The 26,314-nt window shown below is 44.5% G+C and overlaps 2 protein-coding genes across 2 annotated transcripts in view; both read left to right on the plus strand.

Annotated features, from left to right (window-relative positions):
- Positions 1–2,666, plus strand: part of LOC122542002 (SH3 domain-binding protein 1-like) — an 84,790-nt gene extending 82,124 nt beyond the window's left edge. Inside the window, exon 19 of the mRNA XM_087978234.1 lies at positions 509–2,666. Coding sequence (XP_087834360.1) covers positions 509–564 — 56 coding nt within the window. The 3' untranslated portion in view covers positions 565–2,666. The remainder of the gene's footprint in view (positions 1–508) is intronic.
- Positions 2,667–6,952: 4,286 nt separating this feature from the next.
- On the plus strand, positions 6,953–25,888 carry pdap1a (pdgfa associated protein 1a). The gene is made up of 6 exons (XM_043679503.2): positions 6,953–7,107; positions 16,101–16,183; positions 17,051–17,107; positions 20,283–20,407; positions 21,915–22,066; positions 22,564–25,888. The coding sequence occupies exons 1-6, from the start codon at positions 7,095–7,097 to the stop codon at positions 22,581–22,583; spliced, it is 450 nt and encodes a 149-aa protein (XP_043535438.1). The 5' UTR covers positions 6,953–7,094; the 3' UTR covers positions 22,584–25,888.
- Positions 25,889–26,314: the final 426 nt, after the last annotated feature.

The raw sequence follows: 26,314 nt of genomic DNA on the forward strand, positions 1-26,314 counted from the left end.
CACACTTGGATTTTGGAATCAGCGAGATTGTTAGTTTTTTGGCAGGCAAGACTATCAAGTGTTATGAAACCAAGAGTTGATAGGGTTAAGTTGACAGGGTGGCTCAGTGGTTAGTGTTGCTGCCTTATAGCCCCAGGACCCAGGTTCAATTCCACCCTCAGGTGACTCTCTGTGTAGTTTACCCATTCTCCCTGTGTCTGTGTGGGTTTCCTCCCACAGTCCAAAGATGTGCAGGTTAGGGTGGATTGGCCATGCTAAATTGCCTGTAGTGATCAGAGATATGCAGGCTACATTAATTAGTCAAGGGGAAATGTCAGAGGTGGGATGGTCTTCAGAAGATTGGTGTGGACTTGATGGTCCGAATGGCCTGCTTTCGTACTGTAGGGATTCTATGAAGTTGCACATTAGCCATAATTAAACAGTGGAACAGGCTCGCCGGGCTGAATGGCCACTGCCTGTTCCTATGTTGCCTGAAGGGAAGGAAATTATGTATTTGTTTTCCCTCTAGGACCCCAGGAGCAGCCATCACCAGCAACCACAGAGGGCACAAATGAGCAGTGCTGATTCCAAAATCCAAGTGTGGGATTGGCCAGCAGCAGAGGTGAAGTCCTGGATGCTTCATTGGTGAGCCCTTTCATTGGCCAGTTAGCAGAGGTCACAACCTGGATATTTCATTGGCTAGCCCTTTGATCAACAACACCCAACAAGAGGATGTCAGCATTTTGGATCTTCCTTTTTGATTGGCCAGTTTGCAGCCCAAAAGCATCCAATCAAGAGAGAAGGAACCTGTTGGTACAGTCAATGGGGTGAAAACCAAACACAAAGACTGAGGATTGGAGATCACAACAGGAGAGGTTGGTGAGACACCACAGGTCCAACAACATCTGTGCGAAAAACAAGCTTGAAAATTTGGTCAAAGTGACGTGGAATGTTCCAAGTCTACCGAGGGGCCCCCTCTAACTGAAAATGATCCCTGTAATGGTATGAAGTGATGCAGAGCAGAGGAGATCCCAGAGATGATCCTGGGATCTGGGACATTAGCTGATCACACAGGGACACAGAAAAGAGCGAACTTTCAGTAGTGTCTTTTGCAACTTCAGGACATCCCAAAGTTCTTTACAACCATTAGCATTATTGTTTCTGAAGTGTAGTGCCTGCTGTAATGTAGGAAATGGGGAAGCCAATTTAGATTTTATTATCACGTGTTCAGGAATACAGGAGCAGCAGATCCAGCAATGCTGCCTGCACAAGATCCTGCAAATCTGCTGGGAAGACAGACACGCCAGCGTCCTTGACCAGGCCAGCATCCCCAGCATCGAGGCACTGACCCCCACCCCCCTTCCCTTGATTGGCTGTGATGGGCTGGACATGTCATCCCCATGACTAACACAAGACTCCACGAGCGGGTGCTCTCCTACCAGCTCCGAAACAGCAGGCCAGCCCCAGGGACCGCTGCAGGGATACCTCCCAGGCCTCACTGGAGAAGTGCAGCATTCCCACAAGCACCTGGGAATCACTGGCCCAAGGCCGCCCAAAGTGGAGGTGGAGGAGCATCTGGGAAGGTATCAAGGCTTGTCGTCGGGAAAAGACAAAAGCCAGGTGAAAACAGCGAAAGTAGCCTCACCAGCACCCCACCCACCCCCTTCCCACAACCACCACCTGCCCCAAGTATACCAGAGCCTAGGGTGGCCCCATCAGTCTGTATAGCCACCTACTGACTCACCCTGAGAGTGGGAGAGAGTCATCCTCGTCTGCAAGGGACCGCCGATAATGGTGATGATGATGAGTACAGTGAAAAGTGTACAAAGTCACCATTTTCCAGTGCCATTTCAGTGTACAAAAGAACAGGATTAAAATCAGAAGCAGAAATAAAAGAAACAGCCAAAAGGAAATGTCTGGATCATTTCCCAACCTCTGCCATCAGTCCTCACTGTCAGAAAAACAAAGTCACAAACTGCATCCCTCAGTCTATGAACACTCAGGTTCCCCGAGTCCCCTTACACAGCTGCAGCTAGACAACCACCATCAGGTACCCAGGCATGCACTGCAAGCTCCCACAAACCAGATTCTATTTTTGCGATGTCAGTTGAGGGATACATATTGGCCAGGACCAACTCCCAGGCTCCTCTTTGGATCTCTGACACTGGGCTGGATGGTGGGAGGGACCTTAAGGACTCGCCTGAAAGGCAGCAGCTGCGACAGTGCAGCACTCCCTCGCTGGGAATGTCAGTCTGGAGCAGGTGTTCAAATCTCTGGATTGGGGTTGTGAATCATGGTCAGCACTGAGCACTCTGACACCATAGCGGACACTGCAATTGGCCTCAGCACCCTAGTTGGCAGAGAGGAAAAACAGTGAATTCCTGCTCCAGATCATGATTGAGATCCTTCACTGGAAGGCAAGTGGATCTCTCGGGAGGACCAGACCAGCCTGCACCTGATGTCTCCAGAATCGAATATACATTTGTCTTAGCTCTCACTTCAGATAAAGTGATATATCGTCCTCACTCGCTTCTTGGATATTACCTTCCAATCCCAGTCCCCTATCATTTGTACTTTTCTACATTTCACCCAACTCTTAGCCCCCTGTAAATATTATTTTAAGAATATTTGAGTGTAAATTAAATATTCCTGATGCTTCAATAAAGGGAAATGGTTCTTCCAAACGACACTTTTCTATCTATATTATGTTTTTGTTTGACATTTAATATGTTTTATTGATTTGTTCATTCATTTACTAGATCTGAGTTTCACTGGCTGGGCCCAGTGTTTACTGGCCCGTCCCTAGTTGCCCCTTGAGAAGGTGGGGGTGAGCTGCCTTCTTGAACCGCTGCAGTCCACGTGCTATAGGTAGACCCGCAATGTTACTAGGGAGGGAATGCCAGGATTTAGACCCAGCAACACTGGAGGAACAGCAGTACATTTCCAAGTTACAATGATTTGTGTGGAAATGGCTGGATGAAGGGGATCTAAACAGGCTGGGAGTGATAGCAGATTATGTGGGGAGATTATGGTACTGAACAATTTTCATTATTCTTTATTTATTCATGGAATGTGAGTGTTGCTGGTGAGACCCAGCATTTACTGTTCATCTATAATTGCCTAGAGAGTAGTGAAGAGTCAAGAACATTGTTCTGGGTTTGGAGTCACATGTAGGCCAGTCTGTGTAAAACAATACCCTGTGTAAAACAGGGGCAGCACGGTGGCTCAGAGGTTAGCACTGTTGCCTCCCAGTGCCAGGGTCCTGGGTTTGATTCCCACCTCAGGCGGCTGTCTGTGTTGAGTTTGCATGTTCTCCCCATGTCTGTGTGGGTTTCCTCCAGATGCTACGGTTTCCTCCCCCAATCCAAAGATGTGCAGGTTAGGTAAATTGGCCATGCTAAATTGCCCATCGTGTTCAGGGATGTGTAAGTTAGGTGTATTAGTCTGGGGTGGGTGGGTTACTCCTCGGAGGGTTGGTGTGGACCTGTTGGGCTGAAGGGCCTGTTTCCACACTGTAGGGATTCTTTATCTTCTACAAATAGATTTTCCTCCCTTCCAAAGGACATTAGTGATCCAGGTGGTTTTTTTTTAATAACAGTCGACAGTAACCATCATTAGGCTTTCTCATTCCTGATTTGTCTTGAATTCAAAGTTTACCTTCAACCTCTGACCCCCAAAGGACACAAGGGAACCAGATGAGTTTTTGCTACAATCAGTGCTGGGTTTCGTGATCTCCGTGACTGAGATATTCCAGGTTTTTGTTATCAGAATTCAAATCCCACCTCCTGACATAATGGGATTGGAAACCATTGGGGAATAGGGTGGACTTTGCTCTTAGGAAGTTCAGTTGTCTGCCTTGATGTATGAAGAGAGGCTGTATTGGTTAAGACTATACTAACTGGAGTTTAGAAGAATGGGGAATCTCATAGAAATTATGAGATTCAGGAAGGGTCAGGAAGGGTAAACATAGAGAGATGTTGCAGATGGCTGGGGAATCCAAAACCAGGGGATCATATATAAGGATTATGAGAAGGCCTTAGGGACTGAGATGGGGAGAAATGTCTTTATCCAAAAACTGGAGAGCCTGTGGAATTCTCTGCCACAGAAAGCAGTTCAGGCCAAAACATTGAATGTTTTCAAGAAGGAGTTAGATACAGTTCTTAGGGCGAAAGGGATCAAAGAGTCTGGGGACAAAGTAAGGAACAAGGATTGAGTTAGATGATCAGCCATGATCATATCGATTGGCGGAGCAGGCTCGAAGGGCCGAATGACCAACTCCTGCTCCTATTTTAAATGTTTCTGCACAGCAATAAAACTGCAGATGCTAGAAATCTCACATCTAAACAGAAATTACTGGAGCAACTCAGCAGGTCTGACAGCACGTGTACAGAGAGAGGCAGAGTTAATGTTTCAAGTCCAGCGACCTTTAGTTTTTCTTTCCACAGAAATTGAAAGACCTGCTGAGTTGCTCCAGTAATTCCTGTTTTTGATTCCATGCTGGGGCTCTGTGTGTCTCCGTATCATACAGAACTGAAGTAGCCCTTAGGCCCATCAGGTCTGTACTAATGTGCTCCCAATGTGCTCTACATGTCTTAGGAAGAAAAGTTGAGGGAGCTAGGGCTTTTCTAAATGGAGCAAAGATGGGTGAGAGGCTACTTGATAGAAGTGTACAAGAGATGAGAGGCATAGATAGAGTGGATAGACAGAGACTTTTACCCAGGGCCGAAATTGCTATCAGGAGGGGGCATAATTTCAAGGCGATTGGAGGAAGATTTAGGGGAGATGTCAGAGGTAGGTTTGTAACAGAGAGTGGTGGATGCATGGAATGCACTGCCAGCCTTGATATTCGAGTGAGATACATTAGGACATTTAAGCGACTCTTGGATAGGCACATGGATGATAGTAAAATGAAAGATATGTAGGTTAGCTTGACCTTAGACTGATATGGAGGTGTCAGTGTTGGACTGGGGTGGACAAAGTTAAAAATCACACAACACCATGTTATACTCCAACAGGTTTATTTGGAAGCACTAGCTTTCAGAGCACTGCTCCTTCATCAGGTAGCTGTGGAGCAGGATCATAAGACCCAGAATTTATAACAAAAGTTTACAGTGTCATGGAATTGAAACAATATATTGAACAAACCTAGATTGCTGTTAAGTCTTTCATCTTTTAGAATGGATTGCAGGTTTCAGTTCATTAATATGTAAATCCCAGAACTTCTTTCAAGTCACATTCTTGAAATAACTTAAGATTTTATAAAAAAAGGTGACTTCTCAGCTTAGACAATGCATTAAAGATGGGAGGTTAGAGTCTGTCTGTAGCCCAATCTTGAGTCAGACTGGTTCTATTTCCAAAGTAGAAATGTTATATAAAATGTTATATGGATTCACTGCCTGCAGATTGTTTGCTTTTTGAGCAAAATACAATTCTGCAAATGCAAATTCACCCCATCGACTTATATTTGTTGTGTGTGCATGCAAAGGTTGATAGCCAAGTTCAGTACCCATGAGGATGGCTTTAACCGGAACCTTGGGTTCGTGTCACATTACAGGTGACCCCGCTGTGCTCTGCACTCTCACACACACACACTTACATACTCACACACACACATATACGCCTCCCCTGAACTCACACCCATGCACACACCCTCTCACAGGGTTATACTCTGTCACATTCACGCACACACTCTACCAAGCACGCAAATACACACTCTCTGTCTCATGCACGCACACAGTCTGTGGAGTGAATTTGCATTTGCAGAATTGTATTTGCAGGCATTTTGCTCCAAAAGCAGGTGGTCAGTGCAGGCAGTGAGTCCACGTAACATTTTATAAATTCCTATTTTGGAAATAGAACCAGTCTGACTCAAGATTGGGATACAGACAGGCTCTAACCTCACAGCTTTAATGTATTTTCTGAGCTGAGATATCACTTTTTTTTGTAAAACCTTAAGTTATTGCGAGAATGTGACTTAAAAGAAGTTCTGGGATTTACATATCAATGAACCGAAACCTGCAACCATTCTAAAATGTGAAAGACTTAAGAGCAATCTAGGTTTTAGATTAGACTACTTACAGTTGGCCCTTCAGGCCAACAAGTCCACACCAACCCTCCGAAGAGCAACCCACCCAGACCCATTCCCCTACATTTACCCCTTCACCTAACACTACAGGCAATTTAGAATGGCCAATTCACCTAACCTGCACATCTTTGGACTGCGGGAGGAAACCGGAGCACCCGCAGACACAGGGAGAATGTGCAAACTTCACACAGCCAGTTGCCCGAGGTGAGAATTGAACCCGGGTCCCTGGCGCTGTGAGGCAGCAGTGCTAACCTTGCTGCCCTAGGTTTGTTCAATATATCATTCCAGTTGCATGATACTCCAATGTTTTGCTATAAATTGTGTCCCCACTGCCCCACTATCTGCCTGATGAAGGAGCGCCGCTCTGAAAGCTAATACTTCCAAATAAACCTGGTGTTGTGTGATTTTTTAACTTGATCATGGAGTAGGATGTTGGCACAACATTGAGGGCCGAAGGGCCTGCACCGTGCTGTACTGTTCTATGTTAACAACTGGCCAAAGTTCCCAGCTCAGGGCACCTTCCTTGTCCATTAGATGCAGTTAAGGGAGGGTTTGACCCTACAGTTGCCCCCAAAATTTAGCCAAGTATTGGGTTTGACCCCCTCCAAAGGTCAAACTCAGCCTTCCCTCACTTAGTCAAGCCCAGCACAACATTCCCGCCCAATAATATTTATCAATGGGACGTGGGTGCACGTGACCCAGGTTCCTCACCGTCGATTGGCTGAACAGCCCGCTAATCGCGTGAGGGCGCATTGAACTGGGCAGAGCCCCGCCGCGGGAGGGCTCGTCCCTCTAATTGGCCGATCCGCGGGATGAGGTCACTCGACGGCTGATTGGTGGAACGGTCTGTCAGTCTCACAGCATTTCCGGTTACGGAGGAGGCCTCAGCTTCCGGTCGGATTGTCCGGGGCGAGCGCCGCTGCCGGAGACACACAGAGAGAGGGAGAGGGAGAGGGGAGCGTCACAGGAGGAGCCAACACCGACAGCGCCCGGGCCTTCGCCTCATCCGATCCCAGCCCCAGCCGTCGCGATGCCGCGGGGAGGTGAGAGAGAACCCCCTCGAGGCCGGTGCAGAGCTGGCGGCTCCGGATAAACCGCGGGAAGGGGCAGGCCTGAGGCCTAGGGGAGGCCCATGGTAACGGCCCCCCCCTCCCCCCTCCATGGAAACGACTCCCCCCCCCCCCCCCCCCTCCATGGCAACGACTCCCCCCCCCCCCCCCCCCCCTCCATGGCAACGACTCCCCCCCCCCCCCCCCCCTCCATGGCAACGACTCTCCCCTCCCCCCCCCTCCATGGCAACGACTCTCCCCTCCCCCCCCCCCCCATGGCAACGACTCCCCCCCCCCCCCCCCCTCCATGGCAACGACCCCCCCCCCCCAACTGACCCCCCCTCCATGGCAACGACCCCACCCCCACCCCCAACTGACCCCCCCTCCATGGCAATGACTCCACCTCCACCCCCCCAACTGACCCCCCTCCATGGTAACGACTCCACCCCCACCCCCCCAACTGACCCCTCCCCATGGCAATGACTACACCCCCACCCCACAACTGACCCCTCTCCATGGCAAAGACTCCACCCCCCCCCCCAACTGACTCTTCCCTATGGCAATGACTCCACACCCACCCCCCAACTGACCCCTCCCCATGGCAATGACTCCACCCCCAACCCCCCAACTGACCCCTCCCCATGGCAATGACTCCACCCCCCAACTGACCTCTCCCCATGGCAATGACTACACCCCCCAACTGACCCCTCCCCATGGCAATGACTACACCCCCACCCCACAACTGACCCCCTCCCCATGGCAATGACTACACCCCCACCCCACAACTGACCCCTCTCCATGGCAAAGACTCCACCCCCAACCCCCCAACTGACCCCTCCCCATGGCAATGACTCCACCCCCCCCCCCAACTGACCCCCCTCTGTGGCAATGACTCCACCCCCACCCCCCAACTGATCCCTCTTCATGGCAATGACTTCTGCACCCCCCCATCCATGATTCCTCCACCTCCACCCCCCCCCACTACACAAGCTCTCCATGGCAATGACTTCCCTCTCCCTAATTGCCCCCTCCCCATGGCAATGACCCCTACCCCCTGTCTCCTCCTACTATCCACCTTCTCCTCTCACCCTCACCCCCCCCCCCACCCCCAGTGGCAGTGACTCTCCCACTCCTTGCGTAGTAGTGACTCCTGTTCCCATGGGGACTTGATCCTGATCCCCTCCAATGTCACCATCTCTGGCAATGGGCTGATACTCATGGCAATGGAATCTCTAAACATGCACATGTTTTTCTCCCCTGCCCCTGCCATGACCCTATAGTTTGAAGTCTGCCAGGCCACAGCCTCTGTCACCGTGACATCCTGGGATGGGAAATGAAGCTACACTTGAAGCTTCAGGAGGGGGTTGGGGTAAGGTCTAACTGACCACTTGTGATTTGGGGCTGGTGGGCACCTAGGGGCAAGCCCCATGGCCACCTGGATGACATGCACAGGACTTTTCTGATAATTTTGAGGTGATGCATACAAGAACTAGACCTGTGGGTTTTGTTGTCCAAGGTGACATGAGAGCTGTGGAGTGGGCAATGTGATTGGGGTTAAGTCAATGCTGTGAACTCTGGTAGCAGTTTGGAGCTCAGTGGAACTGGTGGCAGTTGGGAGGAGGCAGAGTTGTCATGAATTTTTAAAAAACTCAGCTATAATTGAAATTCTATAAGTGAGTATTTAACATTAAATTCTGGGAAGGAGGAGGAACTGTTGAGTTTTGGCGTACCTATTTATGGCCATTTTTTTCCTTTACCCACAATCTCTACACTGACTCAAGTGTAATCACATGTGACTGCTTCTACTACCATCCTGGCTGACATGTTACATATGCCTTTGTTAACACAAACAAGTTTTATGGTGTCTGTCTCATTTCTTACTACTCCCTCCACCTCACAAAACACATATATATATATTTTAAGGAAATGATCTGTCATAGTTAATGTGTGTAATTTCTCCCAGTTGTTGGTTTTCGTGTTCTTTGAATTGATATAGTTGGGTGTCCTTAACATTCTGATGCTTTCTCTCAAATTTAAAATGAAGTACTTAAGTCTGTGGTATGTATGAATCAGCCGTTAGAAGGGTTGTAGTAAAATGGAACCGCGTCATGAGTAACTACTGTGTCCTCATGTCTATGATCTATTTATTCGTCTCAGTTTCCACTGGATCAGTTGAGTTTGTTATTGAGTTATCAAGTGAGCAACTCCAAAATTGTTAAAATCTGAATTTGGAAAATAAGTTCCAAAGTTAAAGTAGAGTATCCAAGTAAATAGATTTATTATTGATTTTTTTTTTAAACTTAAAAAAAATCTGATTTGAATTCTGAAATGCCCATGTACTCAATTGAATAAATAATGCTTGACACATTTTGAAAATTCTTCCTTTTATTGTTGTACTAGAGGCTTTATGTTTAACATCAGTTGACTCTAGGGAAAATTTCAAGCAAACGTTGAACTTTATCTGCTATAATCCAATTGTGTGACTTCATAACCTTGAGACCTAGGACTGTTTCAATTGGTACCTGATCAAAGCTAGAATTTGTGCCCTGTCAAAACATGCAAACCTGTGCTCCATGTAAACAGTTTTCATGCCAAAGTATTGTCTCCTATTGAGCTAATTTACCTGTGACTTAGACATTGCTGAAGGTTGCATTGATTGCTGTCAGGATCTTGTAGGGTGCCAACAAGAAAGTTTGCTACTTGCTGAGAGAGACAGGAAAGTTCAGTGTTCTAGAAAACTTGGGATAATTCCTCCTTTTCAGTTTTGTTATCTGTGCTAACAATAATCAACCTCATTTTTAGACAGTGCAAACTTTACCCAGGCAGGGTCTGGCCCAGCACACACAAACTCAGCCATGCAGACATGTGCCCACTACAGCCTCCTTATTTCTGTTGAGCCGGTGTCATCTTGCCTTGCTTTGAATCTCTGTCGCCTCTGAGCTAAGAGCTAATGGGTTCGGGGATTGCAGATCATGATGTATACTGATACTTTTTAGTGCAACTTTCCCCTAGCACCATCAAAGTGCAGTTGTTCAGACTGGATGTTAGCTTTAGGCTTGCTTATTCCTTTCAGGTAATCATTGAAGGGTCCAATAACATTGGCAGAAAACTAGGGACAAATTCCTGGTGTTCTAGTCAGTGTTTCTCTAACCAACACTGAGAAAATTTTGATAAGCCACGTATTGGTATCACTTGTTATTTGTGGAATTTTGCTGTGTTTCGCTGGTTCAGAAGCTATTAAGAATTTCTTTCTCTCTCATGTCGAAGTACGAGTAGGAGAAAGATGATCCAGAAAGCTTGTTGACTAAGAGCAGGAGACCTGTAATTAAGAATGGAACGGGTACCTCGCAATGGTACATGTGACAACTGTTCTTCCATTTGTCTTCGAGTTCTACAGTCTGATCCATATGGAGAGTGGTACCCTCTTATTCCCAACATCTCAGTCATTCAGGTTTCAATAAAATAGGGAGTTCTGTGAAAGGGAAGTAATAAATCAAAGCTGGACCTTTGTTTAAATTTTGTCTAAGTGTAATGTAACAACTTAACTGCAGCATCTTAAAGGTAAATACAAAATACAGATACACAAACTTCAAAACTACAGTGCCACATCTGATTTCTTCTCTGCTGGGAATTGATTATTTTTTGATTCGGCTCAAAGTTTATCACTTTTTTTTTCTCCCATCAGTGCTACCTTTTGAGTCAGTGATCTTATTAAATGCTGGAACAAACTCGAGGGTTGAATGGCTTACAGCTTCTGATTTATGTATTCAATGTTGAGAATTTGCTGATCTGGCATGCCTTCCTTAGCATTCTCTGGCTCAGATTCTGAGAAGGCACTATACTAGTCCTGCGTAGATAGCTTTCCATGCCCAGTTCTTGGCTTTATCTTTCAACAGGCCGCTCTTGAGGTAGATTTCCTAAACTCTTCTGTGGTTAACCAGTTTTGCTGTTCTCATGCTTTTCCAGTCCTAGAAGATATTAGATTGTCCCTTTAGATGTGACTCTTAAGAACTCAGATTCGGAGACAGAGCCATGTTCGAGCCAAAATATGAACTCTGTTTATCTCTTCACAGATACTGCTGAGTTTTTCTAACTGCTTTGTGTTTTGATGTCCCAATCTTCCTCAAATTACTAAGAAAATTCACTTGCCTGCATGAGGACATTGATTCTTTTGTTGCATCTAGAAATTTAGCTGCTTTTTCTTTCTAACACTGAAATAGGTGGTTAATAACTAGTTATTAACTAAGAACTCAATTAAATTGAGGAGCAAACATTGGCTTCACAGGTGATTAAAGTAAAATCCTCTACATCTCACTTCACATTAGTGGGAAATGCAATAAATTAAGGGCATTCAAATTAGTAAGACTACATTTTCACAGTCAACAATATTTTGGTAGTCATGATTATGGAGCTTGAGTGATGTTCTAAGGAATCACATTTAGGTGGTTTATAAACAAATGGATATAGCCATAGAAAGCTGGTAGCCCAAAATGTACAGAAGGATTGTTGCATTTATTGAAGAACAGAATTGAGTTATTACAAAAATGACTGGCAATTATTAAATCTTTATGAAGCACTGAAGTTTTGTTGAATTGGAGTTTGTTTTGCACTTTTTTTTTTGCTGTCAAGGGGTGATTTTTAAGTTCCATGTTGCTTTGTGTCAGTCAGCTGAGATCACCAGATAAATATGGCTTCACTTGCCAAAGTTTGCATAGCAAATATTCTGATTTCCTCCTCTGTACAATATAATGCATTGACAGCTATTCCTGTTGAGGTGGTAGACGTGAAGCAAAAAAGGATTCACAATATTTAATTATGACTTTATGTCGCATCCATGAGTTTGGGTTGAATATAAACTGATCGAGATGAAGCACTGTATTCTGTCATGGGCCCCTTTATAACATGTAGTAATGAGTCTTAATATGTAACAATACATGGTATTCCAAGATATACCAGACTGTGATCGTATAGGTGCATTATAGAAAGACTATTTCCTAAACTATACTGCCTGATGTTGGTGGGTCTATTCCATGTGCTTCTCAACACATGGTTCTAATATTCACATGGCTACACTTCCAGTTTCTGCCTAGCGTCTGTTTCTCTCAACTCTGCTCTTTAGGCCCAGTGAAGAGCAGCTCTGTGACATCATCACGAGATTGTTCCAGGGTCCTGAATCCCATGCACAGCATGGATATGAAGCAACAGCAAAACACCAATTGAGACAAATGCTTAAGAGATGGAAAATAGGAGGGGTGCACCTTAAGACTCTGTTTTCACTACATAACTGTGTTCAGTTTGACTTGAACAAAAGGTTTAAAAAAAAGGCTTTTCTCTATGAAACTGCAGCCCTAATGAACCTTTATCGCAGCTTTCATCGCTGGTCACAAGATGTAGTCAAACTTGGACAGGAGGGTTAATTCTACTCCCTGCTTTGACAACACCTTTTTGTTTCTAGTTGGAGCCTTTGGCATTATACATTCCAGAGACAGATTGGCTGAAACAGAAGGAGGTAGTACCTGCCCAGCCTGGCTGGGAGTGTGTGTATTTGTGCAGTTTTCCATGCTGTATGCTAACCCGTCACCTTTTTTGTCACTTCTAAAGTGCCTGGATAACTATCCAAAACTTGCCAACAAGGTAGGCTTTCAAAGATAGTGGTCAGATAGGCCACGGGGGGAGGAGTTTAGAATGAGGCCAATGCATTTGACAGCATGGTTGTCAACCCCTGAGTTTGAATTGGTGGGAATACAGGGAAATAAATAGTTTGGAGAATATCGTAGGTGGAGAGGATATTATAGAGGAACCACTTAATCACAACAGGAGGATTAAACACTTGTGCTGGGGAGGCAGGAGCTAATTTGGTTCAGCAACAGGTGAAAGTGCATTCTTTAATATCGACATTGGCACTGGAGGGAGTGCAGAGGAGGTTCACTAGATTGATCCCAGAGTAGAGGGAGTTGTCTTATGAGAAGAGATTAAATAGTGGTATGAGATTCTTTGGAATTTAGAAAAATGGAGGGAAGATATTATAGAAGCCTAAAATTGTGAAGGGAATAGATAAGATAGAAGCAGGGAGGTTGTTTCCACTAGTGGGTGAAACTAGAATGAGGGGGCATAGCCTCAAAATAAGTCGGGGGGGGGGGGGGGGGCTGGGGGAGGAGCAAGTTTAGGACTGAGTTGAGGAGGAAATTCTTCACCCAAAGGGTTATGAATCTGTGGAGTTCCCTGCTCAGTGAAACAGTTGAGGCTACCTTGTTGAATGTTCATAAGGTAAAGATTTTTGAACAGTAATGGAATTGAGCGTTATGGTGAATGGCTGGGTAAGTGGAGCTGAATCCATGAAAAGATCAGCCATGATCTTATTGACTGGCGAGCAGGCTCGATGGGCCAGATGGCCTACTCCTGCTCCTAATTCTTTCACTCCTTCGTTAAATGCTTCATTTGAATTAGTGATTGAGACTGAGAGTCCACTTATAAGATGGGATTTCTACTAATGTTAGGAAAAAACACCCTTACTTCCAGTTCTGAATCAAAATCATTACTGTAAGATTGCAAGAACAGATTTTTGACAACCATGGTGACATCATCAATACAGCGATTGCTGTTTCTGGAATTCAGCTCCAAGCGATGGACTTATGGAACCAGTCTTTAAAGATTGTCATCCTGTAACCTCCATGGTGAGCCAAATGATAATTTCACAAAATGGAGATTAACCATAGAATAGAACCATAGAATCGCTACAGTGTGGAAACAAGCCGTTTGGCTCAACAAGTCCACACACACTTTCTGAAGAGTATCCCACCTAGACCCATTCCCCTGCCCTATAATCCTACATTTCCCATAATTAATGGACCTAAGTTGTTGGTTTTCTTCTTTCTGCTCATATAAGGGTTGTTAGAGAATGCAGGCTGTATCAAGGCTTCCAACCTGGCAGTACTTGTTACTGAATCCCTATATCAGTGATACAGCCTTTATATACTTGATGTAGAGTGGTTGTGATAAAATGCTGGGGGTTTTTTTCTTAGTAATTTAGAGTTTTGTCTCTTTCAAACTTGTTGCAAACTTGTTGGAAAGACAAATAAGAATGCGGAATACAGGGTTAATGGTAGGGTTCTTAGTGAGGTGGAGGAACAGAGGGATCTTGGGGTCTATGTTCATAGATCTTTGAAAGTTGCCACTCAGGTGGATAGAGCTTGTAAGAAGGCCTATGGTGTATTAGCGTTCATTAGCAGAGGGATTGAATTCAAGAGTCGTGAAGTGATGTTGCAACTGTACAGGACTTTGGTTAGGCCACATTTGGAATACTGTGTGCAGTTCTGGTCGCCTCACTTTAGGAAAGATGTGGAAGCTTTGGAGAGGGTGCAGAGAAGATTTACCAGGATGTTGCCTGGAATGGAGAATAGGTCGTACGAGGATAGGTTGAGAGTGCTAGGCCTTTTCTCATTGGAACGGCGAAGGATGAGGGGTGACTTGATAGAGGTTTATAAGATGATCAGAGGAATAGATAGAGTAGACAGTCAGAAACTTTTTCCCCGGGTACAACAGAGTGTTACAAGGGGACATAAATTTAAGGTGAAGGGTGGAAGGTATAGGGGAGATGTCAGGGGTGGGTTCTTTACCCAGAGAGTGGTGGGGGCATGGAATGCGCTGTCTGTGGGAGTGATTGAGTCAGAATCTTTGGTGACCTTTAAGCGGCAATTGGATAGGTACATGGATGGGTGCTTAAGCTAGGACAAATGTTCGGCACAACATCGTGGGCCGAAAGGCCTGTTCTGTGCTGTATTGTTCTATGTTCTATCCCAATTGGAGAGTGTTTCTGTCAACATTTCTTTGGGATAAAATTGCCCTTGAGCTGTTTGCATATTGATTTCTGACATTTCCCCAGTTGTTTTAAATTTATGCAGTGGATTATATATCTGGGAAGTCTTGGAAGAAACAACAACTTGCATGCATATTACACCCATTTATATACCACCTTTCAGACTGTAGGATTTGCAGCTGGATAAATGCCTTTTGAAATGACTCCAGTCTAGGAATTCCAGCCACAGTAGGGTTCTGCAAGTCTTTAACGTGTTCCAGATCTTGATTGAGGTATACATGTTGACCAGGACTCTAGGCAAACCCCTGTGCTTCTCTTACAGTGGCAACGGCATCTTTTGCATCTACCTGAGAGAAATGAGGCCTCTACACAGTGACTCTTCTGAAAGACAGTGCTGTATTTCCTCCATTCTGGCACTGGAAGTCTTCATCTGAATTTTATGCTCATTGTTCCAGAGTGAGAAAATTATTTTTGACTTGCAGATTATTATACTACAGCAGTTTGTGAACATAATAATTGAGAAGATCTGATTAGCAGGTTATCTCCACTTTAAGCTGACACTTAACAGTGATATAAATTGAGGCAGGAAGATGCATTGAAGTTTCTGTAGCTTGTTTGAGCCTGTATGGAGGCCAAAGCTGGCTAGCTCCTTAGATTTGCTTTAAATGTTTACAAGGGAGAGGATTATTCCCACTCCGTGATTTTAGATGTGAAACATTTTGGATACTGCCCTGCACATTCCTGTAAGGGGGTACTTGCACCGGTCTCTAGAACAAAATGATTAAATATAATATGATTTCAGCAAGTAAATATTTAAAAGACAAAGACTTTTCTGTACTTTGACATAACCTCAGGACATCAAGTACTTTCCAGTTATTGTTGAGGTATAGTTGTAATTTAGGGAGAAAATAAAGATGTAATTGTCATTTTAAAAAAAATAAACTTGCAATTATGGCAAAAAGCTTTATTCAGCGTTCAATTTGTGGTAAAACTGGAAGAGCCATTTTATTTAACAATATGACTGAATATTGTGCAATTCTTGTACATTCTGAAATTGCTGTTTTAAAACCCAAGCTCTGAATTTGCACAGATTTCAAACCTTGACTGCACACTGTCCTATCTGCTTGTTCGCAGCTTCTAATGGGAACATGCTTTACTTCCTGTCCTGCAGGTAAACGAGGACACAAAGGGAGGGCGAAGCAGTTCACAAACCCAGATGAGATTGATGCGCAGATGAAAGCTGAGAAAGAAAAGGCAAGTGTCTGGCACTCCATAACTGAACTGGTAATCTGCAGAACACTTCTGTCCACTGGGTACTTCGAATGTTGGAAACACTGAAAAATTGCAGCTCTAGCAACTTGCATTTTATAAAGCCTTTTAATATAGTAGATCATCTCAAGACTTCTGACAACTTCTCACCAAGTAATTTGAGGCCAAGCCTAGTGAAATATTAGGTCAGTGACTGACACAATGGGGAAGGTTTTAAGGAAAAGAAGGCATGAGTAACAGCTTTTCCTGGTTAGAAAGTTTTCAGTTAGTGACTTGTGACTCAAGGCCCTTTTGCATTCCTTTGCGTTCATGAGCGTTCCTTTGTTGAGACTCAAAATGAGTTCAAATTTTGCCTTTGGGAGCAAAGAGGTAGTGCCCTGTGTTATGGAGATATTGGTCTTTTGCTTCTAGAATGTAAACTCCCCTGTATGGGAATGTTGTGCAGTAGGTTGAGGGACAATTTGCTACAACATCCATCTGTTCAACTAGCAAACTACTAGATGGAGACAAGATGGTTTATTTTGCTTCAGAGCTCTATATGACCCAAGTATTTTAGGCAAAGCACAGTCTTCTGTTCATCAGCTTGAATTAAAGCCAAACAGTTTTGCGATATGTTAATGTGGGCATTGCAAAGCTAGTCATAAGCAGCAACTATACACAAAAGAGAATGTAAAATTGATACACAAGGTGGTGTGTTGATTGTAGGGTAGTGTACAACCGATGTTTACAGAACTTGGAGCAAGTAAAGAACTTAATTTTCTCATGCCCTTAACCTCCTTCCTCCCAGTTCTGGATGATAGATTTAACCAAGGAATTCTATCTGTTCCCCTCCCATCTTTTTTTAACCAATAGGCAAAAGACCAGCCTGAAAATGAAAGTGATTCTGACAGCAGTGAAGATGATTTGGAGGTGAGTGCCCTTGATTCTGAAAGAGGCCATTACTGTTCATTTTGCTGTATGTAGCCAGGTTCTTATTACCCTGACAGATGCTAGCCATTTACTCTTGGCAGCATCACCTCTGGTGAGCTGTTAGCACTGTTATGTAATCTCTTTCTTGCTTCAGAACTATTTAGTTATGTTTTCTACAGTCAGTTTCTCTACAGCCATTTCCCCCACCCTGTAACTCCAGGACATTTTAGTAGTGCAGGGTTTCCAGCATCCTCCAGTAGGCCACTGAGTCAGCTCAGTTCTTTGTCTCTGAGCCTGAGTGGTTGCTCTTTCTAGATTACCCTCTTGTGCATAACTCCTCAGATTGGTCCTTTCCTCAAAGGGCAGTTCCTAGCAGTGGTTATGAGAGCAGGAACTTTAGCCTGCATTATTGCACTGTGCCTCTTGTCCCACTTGTTACTGTACATTGAAACATACTCTAATGTTAAGTTGGTGGCAAACTGACCAAATGAAGTATGTGTGTTCGGGAATGGGTCTCTGCAGAAACGCACAATGCGACCTGGCATTAATGGCTGGGCAAACCACATCTCCAGCTAGAATGTTAGTTAGACCCTACATGGCAACGCTTCCCTCTCCAGTGATGAAGGATTTCCTCACTCAGTTTCTAGGGTGTCGCATGGGGCCCTGGTTCTCTGTTCCTACTTAAAGCATGTGCCGTTTAATTTTTATGGGGCTCTATTGTTTATTTGGCAATATGTGGAAACGGGAGTAGGGTTTTCCAACCCTTTAAGCCTGTTCCACCTTTCAGTGAGATCACGGCTGATCATTGGCCCAACTCCTACCTTTGGCCCATCTCGCTTTTTAACCTTGATAACAAAAAAAAAGCAGATTTAAAATTAACACCCATAGCTGTTTGTTCCAAACCTCTGCCAATCTTAGTATATAGAAGTGCTCCATAACAGCTCTCCTGAACAGTCTGGCCCTAATTCTTGCATGATGCCCTGAGTTCTAGAATTCCAACCAGTGGAAATAATTTCTTTACTTATCCTGTCTTTTCTTGTAAAAATCTCGAAGACTTTGATCAAATCACCCCTGAACCTTCTAAATTCTGCTGAAAATGTGCATGGTTTATACAGTCTGTCCTCGGACTTAACCCCGGAAGTCCAGGTGCCAATCTTGTAAACCTACACTCTAATTCATCCAAGGCCAGTATACCCTTCCTAAGGTGTAATGCCCAGTCTGCTCTCAGTAGTATAAGTGAGATGTAACCAGAACTTTAGATCTCTGCAGCATAACTTCTGCGTCCTTGTACTACACCTGCTTCCTTGTGTAATTTCCTTGCCTCAGGAAGCACCAAAGAGGAAAAGGTGTAGTGACCATAGAACATTCCAGCACAGTACAGGTCCTTCAGCCTGCAATGTTGTCCCGACCTGTGAAACCAATCTGAAGGCCCTTTGACCTACACTATTCCATTTTCATTCATATGCCCATCCAATGATCATTTAAATGCCCTTAAAGTTGGCAAGTCTAATACTGTTTCAGGCAGTGCATTCCACGTCCCTACTACTGAGTAACTACCTCTGACATTTGTCCTATATCTATCACCCCTCAATTTATAGCTATGCCCCCTCATGCTAGCCATCGCCATCAGAGGGAAAAGGCTCTCACTGTCCACCCTATCTAGCCCTCTGATTATTTTATGTCTCAATTAAGTCACACCTCGACCACCTTCTCGCCAATGAAAACTGCCTCAACTCCCTCAGCCTTTCCTTGTAAGACCATCCCTCCATATCAGGCAACATCATAGTAAGTCTCCTCTGAACCCTTTCGAAAGCTTCCACATCCTTCATATAATGCGGTGACCAGAACTGTACGCACTATTCCAACTATGCGGCCACACCGGAGTTTTGTAAAGCTGCAGCATGACCTCGTGGTTCCAAATTCAATCCCTGTACTAATGAAAGCTAACACACCATATGCCTTCTTCACAACCTTATCAACCTGGGTAGCAACTTTCAGGGATTTGTGTATATGGACACTGTGATCTCTTTGCTCATCTACACCACCAAGAATCTTACCATTAGCCCAGTACTCTGCATTCCTATAACTCCTTCCAAAGTTAATCCCTCACACTTTTCCACATTAAACTCATCTGTCACCTCTCAGCCAAACTCTACAGAGGGACATAAATAATTTGTATAACCTACAACAACCATTGTCACTATCCACAACTCTACTGCAAATTTACTAACCCAAGCTTCTACGCCCTCATCCAGATCATTTATAAAAATAACAGTGGACCCAAAACAGATCCTTGTGGCACCCCACTAGTAACTGAACTCCAGGATGAACATTACCTTTCAACCACCATCCTCTATCTTCTTTCAGCTGGCCAATTTCTGATTCAAACTGCTCAATTACCCTCAATCCCATGCCACCATATTTTGTACAATAGCCTACAGTGGAAAAACTAGAATGGCTGCACAAACTAAAATCAATGAAGGCCAGGCGGCCAGTGCAGTAAATCGGCAAGAAGCCGTTGATGGAGAGATGATGGACACTCTGCCTACCTGTGATCTCCATCTGGGAAGGTTCAAGTCCTGTACTGTTCTGTTTTGGTATTGCTGGTACAGCAAGTGATCACTATGTAAAGGTGTTTGTACTCTACATATCTCCTCAACCTATCAGCTGATCTTACATTCCCTTTTTCCCTCGTGTTCCTCTCGTTTCACCCTCAAGGTGTGACTACTCCATCTGGTAGTGAGTTTCATGTCCTACCCAAGTAGCATGTAAACTTCGTCTTGTTGGTGTGGTATTAATATTGAGCTGAAACTCTGCAGGCTTGCCTGAGTGCCATAGTGCTGGGTTTGCGATCAATTCTTTGTCATAGATTAATAACAGGCATCCTGATTTTGCCTACCATGTAATGTTTGAAGGACCACTGTGGACATCAGGGAAGCAGAAGAGCTCAAATAGCCACTTGTTACTCACCACCCTGTCACTTACAGTTAATCAGCATCCAAACAAAAGGATAGATTAACACTTTGGGTGCAGGCAGTGTTTTATCGTTACATTACTGTGGATGTTTGTCAGGTTTTTTTTGTTTGTTTGGAAGAAAATGTTTGGTTTGTTTGAGATGGGCTTGATGAAGGGATCGTTCTTGGTGGGAGTGAATCATTGTCTTCTCTCGTTGCAGCCCAAGAAGAAAGGAGTGGAAGGTTTAATAGAAATTGAGAACCCAAACCGTGTAGTGCAGAAGAACAAGAAAATTACTGCTTTGGATCTCAATCCCCCAAACCGTGAGCTCAGCAGGCGAGAAAGGTAGGGAAAAGATTGGGTTCTCCTTTCACGTTTGAAACATGTAATCTTTAAGTCTCTCATAGCCAGCCTACTCTCCAGCAAATGCTTCTGTACAATTTGTCCACGAAAAACACATGCTGCTGTCATTTGCTCCATCCCTCTCCTTGTCCACTATCTTCAGACTGTAGAATTCCTCCAGCGCACAAGGTAGCCATTCGGCCCATCGAATCTTCCGAACAGCATCCCATCCGGACGCTGTCTGTAACCCCTCATGTGCCCTGGCAATCCACCTAGTGTACACATCCCTGGATACTATTGTCAATTTCAGCATGACCAATTCATCTAACCTGCATGTCTTTGGGCTGTGGGAGAAACCAGCACACCCAGAGGAAGCCCCCACAAACCTGGGCAGGGTGTGCAAACTCTACATGGTCGCCCAAAGTTAGAATCGAGCCCAGGTCCCTAGCTCTGAGGTAGCACTGCTAGCCACCGCACTGCCTGCAATTAATTTTCAGCCTTTAATGTTCTGTTGGCTGGGTTTATCTAGTTTCTGAAAGTGTCGACTGTTTCCCCTCTCCACCTTAGTCTGCCTGCCTTTGCAGCTTTTCTTTATACCCACTGGAGGAGACAGTAGCACAATGGTAAGGTAACTGTAATCGGGAGCCCAGACCTGGTTCATTTTAAGCTAAGCGGGTGGTGCGTTCGATATTCAGTGAGTAAATCTGGAATCCCCTAACAACTGTTGTTAATTGTGATTTTTAAAAGCACACCTGGTTCATTAATTTTCATTTGATGGAATGAAATTTACTGCTTTTACCTGGTCTTATCTATAAATGACTCTCGACTCTTGTGAGATGCTCATTTCATGGGCAGCAAATGCTGGCCTTGCCAGCGACCCCATAAAACAATTAAAATCTTAGCAGCAAATCGCATCTAGAAGCGGTAACGCTTTACTGGCTTTTACTTTCTGTGAACTTCAGCTTGTCCAAAACAGCCCATGTCCCACTGCACGCCCACCCTCCCTTGTCCATTGTCAAGTATTTCCTGTCATTGCAACTCAATCCTCTGCATCTTGAAGCAGAGCTCCCTCTATATCAGGATAGGCCTTTCTCCAAAGAAAAGGTGCAGGAATGCATCCCCTCTACAGCTTGCTATGATGTGATCCCAGTATTTGTTTGATCAGTTCCCAAGCCAGCTGCTTTACAGTCGAGTAACCAAAGCTTAACTGAGCTCTCGGGTTAAAAATATTCAAGATATCAGAGCATCGCATATATTCGAGTTTGATCTGCATAGTTTTAACAGAGCTCAAGGGCAGACAAGAAAGTGGAGTTGAGGCTATAATCAGAGCAGCTGTGATTTTCATCAAATGCTAGAACGTGCTTGAGGTACCGAATGGCCACTGCTTCTCAGTTTTGCATTGTTCTTCAGCAGAGAGCAGTGGAGGATGGATCATTGAATATGTTACTCACCAATATAAATTTTATTTCACTACTTGTGTCCTTTTCTCAACCTCCTGAACGCATCTCAGGGAAGAGATAGAGAAACAGCAGGCCCGGGAGAGGTATATGAAACTCCACTTGGAGGGGAAGACTGAACAGGCGCGTGCTGACCTGGCACGGCTCGCCATCATCCGGAAACAGCGGGAAGACGCAGCCAAGAAGCGGGAGAGTGAGAAGAAAGGTCAGTGACGAGTTAGATTTTTAACGAGCGCTTGTTAAGTGTGCCAGACTGGAGTTTGATCTGGGTTGCTGGGCCAGGTTACAGGGCTGCTTATAAGAAATTGTGGGGTGAGAGAGAGGGGGCGGGCAGATAGTCAATTGGGGATGGTGGCTGTTTAATCATTGTAAACAAAAGACGCGATCAGGATGGAAACCCGTCTTTGTGTAATGTTTCCATCGGGATCTCGATCTCCTTTGGATAATCCGATTTTCGGATAATTGGTATTCGGATAATCGAGTTTCCCCTGTACACACCACAAAAGCGGTGCACGTAGATCACAAATCTGTGACTGATGTCTTGTTAGAACTTTCTGGGGGTCAGAGTGCAGAGAGCAAATTTAAAAATGGCACAAAGTGAAGATATTCAGTTTGTGAAACAATGAGTATAATTGCGTGGCATGCACATGTATAAAGCTTTCTTTTGCTTCCCATTTTTCTTGTCTCCCCAACTTTCTTCAGGAAAGGAAGCCAAGGCCTAGCACCTGATCTGCCCGACAGATTCATCTGGTAACTTGGAAGGGACAGGCTGGGACAGTCAGACTGTTTGCTCCCACACAGCTCATCTCTTCTGCCCATCACAAAACAAAACTAAAACCCCCCCAAAAAAAACTACCCATCACACCACATGCTGCAGCTGGGCCCGGCCAGAGGGAAGCCTGCGTTGTTTGAATTGTTGTTCTTCCAATAGCCATGAATAAACAGGTGTTGTGTTTAAAAAAAAAAAAAACAAATCCAGCCATGTGCTTGTAGAAGCACCGTGGGCATTCTGTCAAATGGAAGACTGAAAGACTTGTTGACGTTTAAAAGGAAGTGCCATGGTCTGTCGGGCACTGAAACAGTTAAAGGTTGTAAAAGGTAGAGTGACTTCGGGTGCTTAGGTCCCACCAGCCACAGGTCTGTAACGAGCTGCAAGTTCACTGCCTTTCCATCTCATTGTTGGCTTTCTTACATTTATCAATACTGGCACCAAGCTAGCCTGGGTTATATTTCTGGGGCCAGGTGTAGGTGGGATTTACACCCAAAGAATAACCTCTGCTGTCATTGTCCATCTGTGGCTGATATCTTTGACAAAAGTTGCGTGAATATATCGTTTCATAGAGGGTTGGGGAGGGGTTTTAAATGATTGGCTTCGCTGTTTAAACTTCTGAATGTTGTTTGGCATAAATAGGCTACAAAGCTCTTTCAAGGGTGTGGTTTTGTTTTTTTTTTGGGGGGGGGTTGGTTGGTTGGGAGGGTGAATTAATGGCACTGTCCATGTGCTGAGTTTGCATTCTCTACCTTCGTTTTGATCTCCTGTTTTCATTATTTTTCTAACTTGAGTCTGGGTGTTTCATTTTCTCCTTCTCTGTGAGAAATTACTGCCATGACAATATACTTGCAAGCTTCATTGGTTGGTGCTATGAGCCAGGTAAAATAAGGAATCTCTTCTGGTGTGAGATCAGGGACTGTTGTTATGCTGTGTAAATCTGACATTGTTGGAAATGGCAATTAACTTCTTTATTTTCCCCTTTGGGCAGGTTCTGAATTGTATCTAATTTCTATATCTGCATCCCCTGTTTTGTTTATTTTGTGCTGTTGCTTTTGGGGTTTGGTTGAATGGATAATTGATCTGAAAAGGAGATCACAAGTGCTGGAAAACAAAATCATAAACAGCTTTCTGAACTAAAAGTGCTAGATTCCTTCCTGGGGCTTGGTTGCTAATTTGAAATGGTGGAATTGGGTGGTGTTGCAGGTTGTGAGGAGGTGGAAATGTTAGATTTTTGAGCTGCTTGTATGCTGTAGGATCCCACTCCTGTTTGCTCCTCAGTGGTTGCTGTTGGCAAATCCACGCACAATGATGGGTGGACTGGTTACTCCGCACTGCTCCTGCAGGTCAACTCGCCTGTAACATTTGAGGTGGTTGATCTGTAGAAGGAAAGTGGGGGTCTCTGAGTGAGAAGCTGCTGTCTGTAAGTCCAGTAAAGTAACTGGAGTTTGGGGCAAGTAGGCTCATCCAGAGGACCGTGGACTCTAGTTGTCAACAGCTGATGTCTGAGTTGCCAAGGACTGGTGTCAAGAAATATTTCTCTTGTTTTGTCTATACTTACTGGCATTTTTGTGCCAAAGAGCCTAAGAGCTGTTCAGATGTCAGAAGGACAAATACCTACCAAAACAATGGAGTAGCAGAAAGAGAAAAAGGTTGGTATTTTACCCTTTCTCCTTCAGGCAATGATTCAACCTCTAGATTTGTAACAGTTTTGGGCTTTGGTCTCTGTTAACATTTTAAGGGGGCCCAATCAGCAAAACTCGCAATAGCCTCTGCTTGGTGAAACCTGCCAGCTGAAACCAAACTGTAACACAGAGGGTGACACTATCACTCATTGTTTTACAAGAAGAATTCTCTCCTGTTTGATGGAATGTTGTTTATTTTGACATGAATGGTTCTGGGTCTATGATTTTGATCAGTCTTTCTGTGAAGCCATGCATTTAAGAAGTAAAGCAGCCCAAGTGAAATTCGCTATATCTCAGACAATCTCTCATAACCCCATTTCCCTGGTTTGATTGGGCCATTGTCTTGCTAAAGCACCGATGGTGCCAATCCAGGTCTCTGCAGTACATCGGACAAGATCACTTTGTGATACAGCAGTGCTCACAACACAATTTAGGGCCCATAGTTCACTATACCATTTCCTTTCTACCTGTAGTACTTTAGTCAGTGCCTGCTGAATCATGTGCCTTCTAGACATTTATGCTACAGCCAACTTATCACCTCCACCTTTGGGCTCAGGAGCAAGGGATTTGCAGTGAAAAGATATTAGTCACCACTACCATTTCACAATACAAAATCCCTCAGACTTGTTCTCCGTTCTGTACAGTTGCTTTAATCAATGGCTTCCTAGACTTGCAGTTACGTTCTCCATTATCTGCACACGGTATGTGTTATCTGTAATGTTCCTCCTAAGGCAAGATTTAAATTTGAAACAACCCTTGCCTAAAACTCAAGTGACAATCCATCACAGTACAACCATCCTCCTGTCAACTTTATTCAGGTGTGGTCAAATTCTCCTGACGTCTGACCTACCATTTTGCCCACTGTGTTCCTCCAGATTTCTAACAACTGCATTGTCAAATTGCAAAAATGCACATTACAATATGATGATTGATGGCAGCATTATAGTACAGCAGATGGTTTCTCAAGCACACAATTTAGTCTTGATTAAAATATTCCCATTGGCTCAAGAATGATCAAAGCTATTCTGCTAGCCAAATGTTTGTGATTTCAGCTGACTACAGCTGGTGATCTGAAACATTGGTGTAATCAGCTGCAGAGTGTCTCGATCCTACCTGCTTACATCCCCCAAAGCATTGTGCTGCTTTCTGCCAGATTAAATCAGATGGAAAAACTCTGACTGGTAAACAGGATGGAACCTATCTTGAGCTCCTCTGTTTGGGCCATAACAGGAGATGGGTTTTCTGTCTGGATTTTATTCAAACTGACATCCCTTTTTTCACTTTTTTCTTTTATAAGTGGTTGTTTTATTAACCAGCTCCGTTCTGCAGTTGGGCACCCACTCTTTCGTGCTGTAGTTTGTTTCATGGGAGCTGTCACCTGTCTGGAGTATTCTCCACAGAAGCTTGGAGATGGAGTTAATGAACTGTCAAGGGCTTTAGCCTATACTGTGGGCTTCTGTTCAAAAGCATCCAGGCTGAAACCCCTCTGCAATCTAGTGTTGCGACATAATCACAGGGTTAAAGAATGCTTTTTTTAATTTAAATTGAAATTAAACCTCTGAAAGAAACTGCCTTCAGCTTGTCTGTTTTTTTTAATTAAAATAAGACGCATCTCATTCATACATCTGTCCTTGAACACATCAAGACAGGCCTATTCTGATTCCCTATTGGCTGGCCTTTCCTTTCCACTCTCTGTAAAACTTTCATCCATGTGGCACAGTGGTTAGCACTGCTGCCTCACCGCGCCAGACACCCAGGTTTAATTCCTGCCTCAGGCGACTCTGTGCAAACTCCACACATTCTCCCGTGTCTGTGCGGGTTTCTTCCGGGTGCTCCGGTTTCCTCCCACTGTCCAAAAATGTGCAGTTTAGGTGAATTGGCCATGCTAAATTGCCCGTAGTGTTAGGTGAAGGAGTAAATGTAGGGGAATGGGTCTGGGTGGGTTGCACTTCGCTGGGTGGTTGTGGACTTGTTGGGCCGAAGGGCCTGTTACCACATT

The sequence above is a fragment of the Chiloscyllium plagiosum genome, unplaced genomic scaffold (assembly GCF_037043375.1).
Source record: "Chiloscyllium plagiosum isolate Xiang-an unplaced genomic scaffold, Cpla_swu_hap1 HiC_scaffold_33, whole genome shotgun sequence".
NCBI classification, from domain to species: domain Eukaryota; kingdom Metazoa; phylum Chordata; class Chondrichthyes; order Orectolobiformes; family Hemiscylliidae; genus Chiloscyllium; species Chiloscyllium plagiosum.

Bases quoted from the DNA above. Each gene is read 5' to 3' on its own strand.
- pdap1a (XM_043679503.2), top strand. The intron at 17,108-20,282 runs GTGAGTGCCCTT...CTCTCGTTGCAG, and splicing joins GCAGTGAAGATGATTTGGAG to CCCAAGAAGAAAGGAGTGGA. The intron at 20,408-21,914 runs GTAGGGAAAAGA...AACGCATCTCAG, and splicing joins GAGCTCAGCAGGCGAGAAAG to GGAAGAGATAGAGAAACAGC.